Source organism: Callionymus lyra, chromosome 6 (genome assembly GCF_982586985.1).
Source record: "Callionymus lyra chromosome 6, fCalLyr1.hap1.1, whole genome shotgun sequence".
NCBI lineage: Eukaryota > Metazoa > Chordata > Actinopteri > Syngnathiformes > Callionymidae > Callionymus > Callionymus lyra.
Genome location: NC_141823.1, coordinates 4,530,735 through 4,543,413, shown reverse-complemented (window position 1 = coordinate 4,543,413; position 12,679 = coordinate 4,530,735). Strand labels below are relative to the sequence as shown.

The following is a 12,679-nucleotide window of genomic DNA, read 5'->3' as shown; positions in this document are numbered from 1 at the left end:
TTGAAGCTACATCTTGTTATACGATGAGATCTTGTGCGACGCAAGATGTCAGACGGACCCACAACACAAACGCAGCCGGTGTAGTTCGACTGTACGACGTCTTTGACGGACACGACGTGGAGTCGTAACAACACATTAGTTTATCTGGATGGACCCAAAGGACATTTCTTTCTCGTGGCGATCGACTTCACGTGTTTGTCGTGACAAGTCGACAGCTTGTTACCACGGAGCACCAGATGAAGTGGACTTGTGTAGCACGAAGACAAGCGACTAGATTTACGCATGAAAATCATTCATTCTTGACGAGATAGTGCAAATATTGTGTTATTCACACGACAAGATCTTATGTGGTTCCTTCCTGGTGTGTGAAGAACACACAATAATGTATTGTGTTGATTTGTGTGTGTCTTAAATAGAATGTTGACATAAATTAGCGTTTGCACCAATAAATAACTATTAGATAAAATTAAATTAAAAAATATCCATCCATCCATCCATCCATCCATCCATCCATCCATCCACCCACCCACCCACCCATCCATCCATCCATCCATCCATCCATCCATCCACCCATCCATCCATCCATCCATCCATCATCCACCCATCCATCCATCCGTCCATCCATCCATCCATCCATCCATCCATCCATCCATCCATCCATCCATCCATCCATCATCCATCCATCCTTCAATCCATCCATCCATCCTTCCTTCCTTCCTTCCTTCCTTCCATCCATCCATCCATCCATCCATCCATCCATCCATCCATCCATCCATCCATCCATCCATCCATCCATCCATCCATCCATCCATCCATCCATCCATCCATCCATCCTTCCTTCCTTCCTTCCATCCATCCATCCATACATCCATCCTTCCATCCATCCATCCATGTGTATTAACAGCATATTATCCACATATTAACATCATAAAATACTAACTCACACCTTGTTCGTTGTGACTATATTCTACCCTTGATAACATGATATTAACTAGTTCACTTTGAACTACACCTTAATTAATGATTATTAACAGGAAATAAAGAAGTTATTCTAAGTATTTATATATATATATTTAACCATAATTACTGTTAATATTCGCAAACACATAGATTTTGAGTAATAAGGATGGTATTATTACTTGTATATTTTTGTATGTTTTTTCCTTTAAAAGCGACATCATCGTTAATAATACATGACTGATTTCATGGTTACTTTGTTAAAAACTAACTTTTTATTACCAAAGTTAATCTTTAATTACTTATATTTCCTGTTAAAAACAGTAATTAAGTTGTAATTATCTTGTTCTGCATGAACTTTTAAATAATCTGTCATTAAGGGTAAAATATCTTCACCATCAAGGTGTGACTTTATGATGTTAATACACATTTCAATAAGTAGTTTATTATTGTTATTATGTTTCCCTTATTCTGAAGTGTTACCCTTAGGATTGTTGGCTTCCCTTAAACATGACGGTGAGAAAATCATTAAAAAAAAAAAAACCCAAACATCTTTTTTCACACCAAGATCTTCGTCATCCAGTGCATTTATCTGCAGCTAAATAAAACAAGTCGTGTCAAATATAGATTGTTAAAGCCTGAACCTCAGCGTCTGTGTGGAAGGATCGCAGGAGAAGTGGAGCTTCGAAGACATGGTGGTGCAAGTAGCAGAAGAAAGTCAGGAAGAGAAATCCAATAGAGACATGAATGATGGAAGCAGGAAGGATTGGAATAATGGAGAATGCAGAAAGAGAAATATGTATTAGAGGAGAAAGCAAGAGTCATAACAAGGCAGAGGAAAATGGAGGTCACAGAGTATCAGACTGGGAGAGAAAGTTTGGAAGAAAGAACGAGTTTCATGGTTTTGACTTTGAGAAAAGTGGTTTAAAAGCTTGATCCTAGTTAAAGAAGAGAATGAAGAGCAGGATTTGGTTCTTCACTACCTGTGAGGATCATCCCTTCTTCTCTACTAGTCCCTCCATCATCCATGACTTTCACTGGTTCGTCCCAATTTTTTTCCATCTCTCGCCTCCACGTGATCATCTGGTTGATCAACTTAGTCACATGTTCCTCTGATCCTTGTTCATCACGTCCTACAGTTACATCTGATGTAATAACTCTGTCAACTATCCATCATGGAATGACCAAAAGTCAAGTATAAATTAAAGATTGGAACAAGACAAGCATCCATTACTCTGATTGAAAATGTTCACTCACACCAGATCCAAACAAATGACCAGAGGATAAAAGATAAAAACATACAATAAATAACAGAATGTTGAGGAAATGTCCATTTATTAGAGAAAAGAGACACAAGTCAATTAAACTTCATTTTCCTCCAGTCACTGTAAAATATATTTTTAAAGGTTTTTATTTGATTTTGGTGCCAAAGCTGTAACTTTTGAAACGGTGCTGGTGCTTGAACTGTACTTTGAACTGAGCTTAAAGCACGAATGGAAAATGTTTTCAAATAATAAAAGTCTTTTTTCTACACCTTTGAATGTGTTTGCTGAGTTCTCTGTATAATTTTGGGGATAAGTACTCCACAATACTACAAATATATCCTTGTTACTACACTATCACAACACCATAGTCAAGTACTCCACAATACTACACATATATACTTGTTACTACACTATCACAACACCAGAGTCAAGTACTGGACAATACTACACATATATACTTGTTACTACACTATCACAACACCATAGTCAAGTACTCCACAATACTACACATATATCCTTGTTACTACACTATCACAACACCATAGTCAAGTACTCCACAATACTACACATATATACTTGTTACTACACTATCACAACACCAGAGTCAAGTACTGGACAATACTACACATATATACTTGTTACTACACTATCACAACACAAGAGTCAAGTACTGGACAATACTACACATATATCCTTGTTACTACACTATCACAACACCAGAGTCAAGTACTCCACAATACTACACATATATCCTTGTTACTACACTATCACAACACCATAGTCAAGTACTGGACAATACTACACATATATCCTTGTTACTACACTATCACAACACCAGAGTCAAGTACTCCACAATACTACACATATATCCTTGTTACTACACTATCACAAAAACAGAGTCAATTACTCGACAATACTACACATATATACTTGTTACTACACTATCACAACACCAGAGTCAAGTACTGGACAATACTACACATATATACTTGTTACTACACTATCACAACACCAGAGTCAAGTACTGGACAATACTACACATATATACTTGTTACTACACTATCACAACACCAGAGTCAAGTACTGGACAATACTACACATATATACTTGCTACTATACTATCACAACACCAGAGTCAAGTACTGGACAATACTACGCATATATCCTTGTTACTACACTATCACAACACCATAGTCAAGTACTCCACAATACTACACATATATACTTGTTACTACACTATCACAACACCAGAGTCAAGTACTCCACAATACTACAAATATATCCTTGTTACTACACTATCACAACACCATAGTCAAGTACTCCACAATACTACACATATATACTTGTTACTACACTATCACAACACCAGAGTCAAGTACTGGACAATACTACACATATATACTTGTTACTTCACTATCACAACACCAGAGTCAAGTACTGGACAATACTACACTTATATCCTTGTTACTACACTATCACAACACCAGAGTCAAGTACTCCACAATACTACACATATCTCCTTGTTACTACACTATAGTATCACTATATAACGTATCTTTGACCCTGTATCGCATCAACAGATTCTTAGTTGAATATACTTGTGGTTAAGAAGGAGAATTGACATAATTTTCCAATTTGTGTTTATTTAAAGCGAATTAAAATATCAAATCTAAGTTCATGAGGTAGAACTTGGAAATAACAGAAAAAAACAAAAACAATTCTGAACAGAATTCCGAACCCTGCCCCTCATGCCTGATCCCCGACCGTGGTTTCTCTGATTCCCGCTCCCTCGCTCGTCTTTGATGTGTGGCGCTCGTGGCGCGGCGTGTGCGCACACTAGTGCGAGGGAATGCAAATGACTAAGCGTGAGATTGTGTATCAATAAGTGAGTGGAAGTCAGACCTGGATCCAGACTTTCTGATGAAGACACGCCGCTGAGTGATGAGAGGCTCCAGCTGACTCCAGCTTCAGCGCCTCGGCGTGCCAACATCAAAGAAGGGAAGGAAGTTGGAGGGAGGATAGAAGTGACGAGACGGAAGAATGGAAAAGGTACGTGTGAGTAAAAGAAAATGGTTTGTTTTGATTTTAATAGTTTAGAAGTATTGTCAAAAAAATGTCCGTGGGTGTGAGATGGTGCAACAAATGAATTCAATCATTTCCTCATATTTTTAAACAGATTACCACTAATGAACGATAGTCATCAGAAATAAAAAGTCAAATCTGTCATTTAATTGACGTTTATAGATATATTTTGGAAATAGTTTGACTTTGTTTTAGCTCTTAAGTGTCTCGTAGCATAAGGCTAATCTTGTTAGCTTCCTCTAGAGCAGGGATAGCAAACCCAATCCCACAAGGGGCCAAAATCTTTCAGAATCACCAAACAGGAAGTAGAAGTTATATTTTTATTAATGCATTTTCATTCTTTGAGGCTCAAATCTTATCATTCAATTTTCCATTTTCACTGACAGAGAAGGATGTGTCTCGCCTGTAGTTCATACAAAACTCTGCAGCCAGAATTCTGAGCTGCTCTAGTAGAAGAACTCACATTTCTCCTTCAAACTCTTCACTGGCTGCCAGTTTCTTTCAGGATCATTTTAAAATTCTGGTTCTTACTTTCAGATCTATTCATGGTCAGACCTTCCATCAGTGATCTGATCCAGACTTACACCCCAGCTCAGGCTCTGAGGTCTGTGGATCAGAATCTACTGATGGTTCCTGAACTTCTGGACCAGAGGAGAGAAATCCTTCCAGACTGTTGCTCTTAAGCTTTGGAACCATCTCTGTGTTTGATGATCTACTGACTCCTTCAAGAAACATCTGTGTTTGATGATCTACTGACTCCTTCAAGAAACATCTGTGTTTGATGATCTACTGACTCCTTCAAGAAACATCTGAAGACACTGTTATTCGTTCAGGCTTTTCCTTGATTCTCAGATACTTCTGTGTTAGTCTCGATGTTATCTTGACCTTTTAGGCATCTTTTTTTCGGGTATTTTCTTGATTGTTTAAGCGCTTTGTGACCCTGGTCTCGAAATACACTCTACAAATATGACTTACTTACTTACTTACTGATTGTCTTCAAAACACATTTTTACTTTTGACATCCATCATCTCGTTCTCATCTTATCTTACAGTCTGACATGTTTATAGGTCAACATAAACTTTAGTATACGTTTAGAACTTGAGACGACAAGTGCTCCGGTCTCAAAAAAATGACCCGGCCAGCCGGATCTGGGCCACTAGCCTAACACTCTCAGTTGAAGAACAGCACAAACACAAGCTATGGTCACGTTTTCACGAGATCCTCAGCGGCCTGCATCACACACACACTTGACATTTGCGCACTGAAGTGTAGAAAGGGCAGGAGTTGCCGAGTTACTGCAGGATCTGAGCGGCATCAGAGCTCACCTGCTAACAACGCTCGCTAATGCAGTGACTGGCACCGGTCCAGGCTGAACGGCTCTGACTTTGCAGGATTAGTTCCCGGGGTTATGTAAACACCTGTCCGTCACATACCAAAAATCCCTTTCAGCAGAATCCATCTCTTATTAAAACAATCTGTCTTGGGCTTTTCCCAAGAAGTTTTTCCATCCTTTGATCAACCGTTCATGCAGGCACTGATGTATTAAACCTCAACATCGACTCAACGTATTACTTTAACAATCATTCAATGAAGATTTGTCACTCGTGTAGATTTACAATGACAACAATAACAGTGAGGACGTCTCACATTTCAACACATTTCAAAATCCTTCTATCCGATCTCCAGAGTTAAAACACGGTCTGATGGTCAACTAACGTGAAACTCAAACTCTCCTGACTCACACGTTTGATATTTTGAAGTCTTCTTCTCTCCAAGATGCACTAAGTTCCTCATCATGACCATGTTTTCAACTTATTACTTTATAAAGTTGCTCTGAAATCTGGACAAACGAGAGGTTACGAGAGTCCATTATGAAGTAATAATGGCTTCACTCCTCCTCCAGCTGTAATCACGCCCTCTTTGTTTATACAACGAGTCCCTTGGAGGTAGATACTTCCAGGATTGGTGACGCACGGTGACAAACCTCCACGCTTGACCAATCACAGCAGAGTGTGTGTGGTTATGGTCAACAAGATTTCATCTCCAATGAGTTAGAAAGTGAGTCTAAAAGTGATTTTTCTTATTTCACTTTAATATTAGGTAATTCTAGTGTAATTTTCACCATTTAAACTGTAATAACTGAAGAGCTAATTATGTTTTAAAAAGTGAATACAATGTTGAAGATGTTGCAAAAAAGCTGCAGTTCATTAAGTGTCCACTTGAGGCTGACGACAGAACAAGACCAAAACATTTTCCGGGTTTCCCAGATTCGTTAAGAAGCTCTCAGGTGCTACGATCTTCTTTGGAGCACTCTTAAGAACGCCTTGAAAGAAGCACGTGTTTCCCAGAGTCGCTTTTAGTTTAAGAAGATCTTTCACTAAGAAGAAAATGTAAGATAACACTATGCTCAACGATATACGGTATAAAGTGGTTTCAGCACCACAGCGGGTGGACAGCTCCCACTAAGACGTTCCAAGCAGTTAGTAAAGGTGTCTTTGAAACAACCTTATCTTAGCTGAACCCTTCTTAAGAGCCTTCTTATGTCTGGAAAACAAGTCCGGCTACACCACAAGACTGCATTTCTAAGAACAAATCGGCTCACATACGTGATGCAGTACCAGTAACTCTTTCCACAGCTGTTAATAAACCCACATCATCCGTGTATATTTCTCGTCCTGAAGAAGTTCATCTCAGACATGGAGACATTAAAGACGTTTCTAGCTTTCATGTGGACTCACGTGGAGCTCAGACAGAATCACCTGCCGTCTGTTCGAGTCGGTTCGAGTCTGTTCGACTCTCCGCTGTCTCGCTCATCAATCATTCCACCCACTTCCCTCGACCTCCCTCTCCGCCGCTCTTTTCTCTTTAGCCCCGTCTAATTGTTACACAGCGCCGGTGCTTAAGTCGCCCTGCGGAGGACGCAGGCGGCACTAACCTTGTGTGTGAGTGTGTGTGTGTGTAGGTGTGTGTGTGTGTAGGTGTGTGTTTATGTGGGTGTGTTTGCGTGGGTGTGTGAGCTCCCGATGAGCTTCACGTGGCTCCTGTCACAATACGATCTGTTTACTGGAAGCACCCTTGCAATTACCAGCTCCCCGGGGGCAGAGGCAAGTGAGCACCTGGGGAGCAGTAACAGGCTGGTGGGAGGAGGGGGGGGGGTAATTAGGGAGGAGAAGCAGGATAGACAGATCCTCGGAGGAACGTCGGAGCTTGAAAGAAAGACGTGAAGATCAGATCAGAAATACGTCTCATGTTGTTGATTTTTCGCTCATTTCGCTCGATGGTTCAAAAGTTCAATCTTCAAGAGTCGTAACAAGGAATTTAAATGAAAAGTTTCTCTAAATGATTGCAATCGTGGTTTATTTTATTGTTTTATTCAGGATTGATTCCTATTTCAAATATTGTTTCGAACTTGTTCACCATTTTATAGTTATTATTATTATTGTTTATATTGCCATTAATAGTGATAAATTAGCTTTTTTATTCTCATTATTATTATTGTTTTGTTATTATAAGTACTGTTATGGGTATTGCTATTATTTGTAGTAGTAATGGCAGCAGTAGTATTTTTTATTATTATAATTGTTAGTAGTAGTATTATCATTTGTATTGTTATTATTTTATTATTATTAATATATTACTACTACTACTAGTAATAGTAACAGTTTATTAATTATTTTAATTGTTGGTAGTAATATCGTTATTGTTATCGCTTTTATTATTATTATTATTATTAAAATATTACTAGTAATAGTGGTACTTGTAGCATTATTCGTTTTTATTTCAATAATTATATTTGTTATTATTGTTGTGTTCGTAATAGTAGTATTGTTATTATTTATTATTATTATTATTATTATATTTCTACTAGTAGTAGTAGTAGTATTAGTATTGTTACTGGTATTGTTATTGCTTTTATTATTATTATTAATATAGTACTAGTAGTAGTGGTAGTAGTAGTAGTTTTAGTAGTATTTTATTATTATTACTATCAAAGCAACTCCAGACATCATGGAAATCCTTCACAGATTCAGTCACAAAAGATCAACATCATGTTCATGTTGATGTAGACGAAGGAAAAGTTCACGACATGAATGAAACACATCACGACTCAAATCTGATCTCAGTGCTGCCGAAACTGGCAAAAGCAGCTAAACGTGTCTCAGATCTCAAACTATCTTTCTTGACATTTCATGTTCAGTCAAAAGATTTAGAAAGTCTCTGAAATAAGAACTAAAGTCTGTGAACGGAGCAGTAAAGTGAATCACTGACCAGGTTTACAGGGACAGACAACACTAGAGGGTCCTGGTCACAATAATCCATTTAAACAAATTATTAACTATATAATTATACGTCAACAAACAACAATTGTGAACGAGGATCTCCAGCCTTGGGTGAGACCAAGGTCCACTTTCCATATTGAGGCCTGCAGAGTTAACCTCGTCGCCGCAGAGACACAGATTAAGCTGCTGCCGCTACCCTTGAGCACGACAGCTGCGCACCATCCATTGGATCAGTCGGCTTTGATGGGGTTTCATGTCTTCATTTAGCTCAAGTTCTTGCTTGAGAAAAAATGACTCAAACTTCACTTAATAGACTTAAAAATAACTGAAACTACAATGTAATTACACATGTATTATATATTAAAACAGTTGAAAAATGTAACATAAGAACCTAATTAAATGAAATGTTCAGGAATTGTTGCTAAAAGCATCAAGAAACAGGTGATTGTATTTCTATGCTGTTTTACCATCTGGATCCACAAATCCTTCAAATGTTCCGTCACTCTCTGTGGTGGCTCTCCTTCGCTTTCTGTGTCTGACTGAACACTCTACTGCCACCTGTTGTCCGTTTGAGCTCATTTTTATTAAGAATATTTAACATGCTAAAAAAAGACATGAAAACATTAATGTAAAATAAATGTAGGGAAACACATCTGAGTAAAAAATGACTCTAGGATGTTTTGTTTGTTCATGTTTATTTTTGTCAACTTGTGAACTTTCTGTGTGGAGTTTGTATGTTCTCCCGTGTTACGTGGGTTTACTCCGGGCACTCCGGTTTCCTCCCAAAGTCCAAATACATACAGAGGTTGATTGAGAACTTAGGCAAATTGTCCGTACATTATTGAGTGTGTGTGTGAATGGTTGTGTGTCTTTGTGTACCATGCGACAGACTGGCGTGCTGTCCAGGGTGTCCCCTACCTCTCGCCCAATGACACTGGAATAGACTCCAGTCTCCCCGCGACCCCCCATAAGGGATAAAGCGGTAGACAATGAATGAAAAATACATTTTTTGTATAGTTTGAAAAACCTCGATGACATTTCCATTCATTATTTGTTGGCAAATAATTAAAGGATCTGACAATTGACACGACTGAGATAATCTCCTTTAACTGACCAGAATGTAAGACCTTATTAACCCTTAAAATATTTATATTATATTATATATATAATCAACAGAACGGTATTTATAGGGCACTTTAAAACAACAGCAGTTGATACAAAGTGCTATACAAGAATGTAAAATATTTCACAAAATAAAAACTGATAAAAAAAACTAAAATAATACAATAAATAAAAAGTAAAACAGGTGAAAAACAAAATTTTCACCCAAACTTCTGTCATCTTTGTGCAGTGTTCGCAACATGACAAACATTTTCTTTTGACTATTTACCGAGAAATACGACCAGTGTGAAACAAGTATCCAGTTCTTTAAAATGATACTACGATGTCAAGGATGGAGTCACGAAAATCTCTCTCTCTTATTGATATGTGTGGAAAGGATGTTTGATAAAAGAAGTGATACCGGAAGAATTTCTAAACCTTAAAAACCATCATCAATTCTCTGAACCAGCCAATAGGTCTCACTTCAGCTCAGGAGGATCTGATATTTAACCAAAAGGTTTTATCGTGGAGACGATCTCCTCCGTCAGATACTCCCGGGAATTCCTCAAATCCCATCATCTTCCAGCGCCCATAATCCCTAGATCTCGGAGTGACGGGCCGTGAAGGAGGAAGTGTTACTCACACTGCACGTCCACTCGGATGGACCTGATGGCGGCGACTCCGATGCCGTTGTCGGCCTTGCAGTAGTAGCGACCGCCCTGCACCCTCTGGATGCCCTCGATGCGGAGCGTCTCGTTGTAGATGGACGTTTCCTGGAACTTGTCTGAGGCGCTTCCGGCCGTCTTGGTCCAACGAACCTGAGGTAGAAGAAGTAGAGTTTTGTTGACCAAACAAAGGATTTTTTACAATGAAGCGTCAGTCAGAGACAACATTGCTTTGGACCGTCCAGTGTTTTTAAAACGTCACATTTGAAGACAAAATGTGTAAACTAGTGATGTGTTGACGAGGCTTCATGAAGCAGCCGATGCTGTATCACGATACAGTTTAAAGACCACTAGATGTCACCCTCAGTGAAAATGATGTTTCATTGAATTAGTAGATGAGAGTCAAAGATTATAAAGCAGAGAGTGACATCTAGTGGTCTTTAAAAATGAAGACACTGTATCATTAAACAACCAATGAAGTGAATGCATCATCAACACATCACTAGTGTAAACCATTCTGATACACTTAGAAACTTCATCGTTACTATATGAAGGTCATAACTTCCAGAAACCAAAACCAAAAAAACACCTGCATTATTTTCAGTTGTCTTCGTCTTCCTCTTCGTCCAAAAAAAGACACTTAAAAACATCCAAATACCTCCATATACTGCTCGTCTGTAACGTCCCTCTTGTGCTAAAACCTCGACATTGGACATCGACAGAAAAAAATCTATATTCTCAGCTTGTTTGTAGCAGAAGCTCCCAGTCTCTCGGCTTTATCTCCAAGTGTCTGCTCATTGAAACCCATTGCAAGTGTCAATGTCAGTTCAAAACCGCAATATTTACGCTGAAAGACTGAGATCTTCCACTAAAAACAAGCTTAAAATTTACAGATTTCTTCTTTTTTTTCCCGGAACAATTCCTCTCATGTGGAGCTTCAATCCAAGATGAACGTTACAGACGAGCAGTCTGGACGTATTTGGATGTTTTTAAGTTACTTTTTGGACGAAGATGAAGACAAAGACTACTGAGCTCCAGTCGCTACATTAAAATGAAAAAACATTTTTGTCTAGAACTCTAAAATGAACAGATTACTCTGAAAGAAATCCTAACTCTTAGTCGACACGAGGACGAGTAGAAAATGATTGAATTCTGTCAATTTAAGAAAGATTATTTATTTGTGACTAATTTGTACAATTTAAGTTTATAATATAAGTTCATTACGTTTTTATTTCCATGAGATCTGCTGAGTTCTTGCAGGATTTGAGGAACATATTTACTTTAACTCTTGTTGAAGGTTTTCACAGTGGATTTTGAGAGTTAAATCGTTGTAAACCCACGTGTGTCTGTAAATTCTTGAAAAATTAAACACCTTCCTCTTTCTCAGGTAATCGGAAATACATCGTCAGTATTTTGCGATTAATAGTCACTACCAAGAGTTGAAAGTGATGGGCCGATGAAGCTTCATGAAACAGTGTCGTGTTATCTTTAAAGGTCAGCAGGTGGCGCATCAGTTTAAAAATGACGTCAGGTTTCAATTGAATAGTTATTTAAAAGCAATAGAGCAGAGAGTGACATCTAGTGGACTCAAGCAACAAGAATTCTGCTTCATGAATCCATCATAAATAGAGGATTGTAGAATAATTGATGAAACGGTTTATATGCAACTGTTTTTTTTATCGTAATAAACATGGAAAAAAAACTATAAACAAACTTCCTGTTCTTGACGGAGCCAATAAAACAGCAGGAGAGAACGTTGTGTTCGCTCGTCCCGCAGGAGCGACGGCTCCGATTGAGACGTGACATTTACGTCTTTGAAATCGTTTGATGAAGGTTTGCGGAATTAAAAGGCTATGTTGACTCGAAAGTGGAAAGAAAAACAAATAAAACATCTATTTTTAATGACCCTACGATAAAAAAACTGTTGTTTGTTTTACTAGTTTTTCTGTAGCTATTCTCTGGAAGGAAACGTTTCTTCTAATACTTTTGTTCTTTTTTGATTCTCATGGAAGTTTGGGAAACGTCCTTGTTTCTCTACTGAAGGTTATCTTTCCACCAATGACCAGCAAGCCACGGAAAATGACCCCTCGGTTCATGAGTCAAATCGCTAAAGATTTTTTAATTTTGAAGGTTGATTGGATTCAATATTCATTTGGATTTGTGTTAAATATACGACTTAAAAACACATTTATTTAAGTATTCTATTGACGTTATTAACCAGGGCCTCCAGAGGTCAATTATTGTCGATAAATCTTTGATTTCTATATTATTTTTTTAATGTTTTGAGGGTTTTCTTGGGTAGTTTCACAGTTTTTTGTTTTTTTTTCA

The 12,679-nt window shown here is 38.0% G+C and overlaps 1 protein-coding gene across 2 annotated transcripts in view; it reads right to left on the bottom strand.

Annotated features, from left to right (window-relative positions):
* Window positions 1–12,679, bottom strand: part of mdga1 (MAM domain containing glycosylphosphatidylinositol anchor 1) — a 246,681-nt gene that overhangs the window by 113,040 nt on the left and 120,962 nt on the right. For both annotated transcript variants that reach the window (XM_087793129.1, XM_087793130.1), the window contains exon 4: window positions 10,330–10,504. In XM_087793129.1, the coding sequence (XP_087649255.1) occupies window positions 10,330–10,504 (175 nt within the window). The remainder of the gene's footprint in view (window positions 1–10,329; window positions 10,505–12,679) is intronic.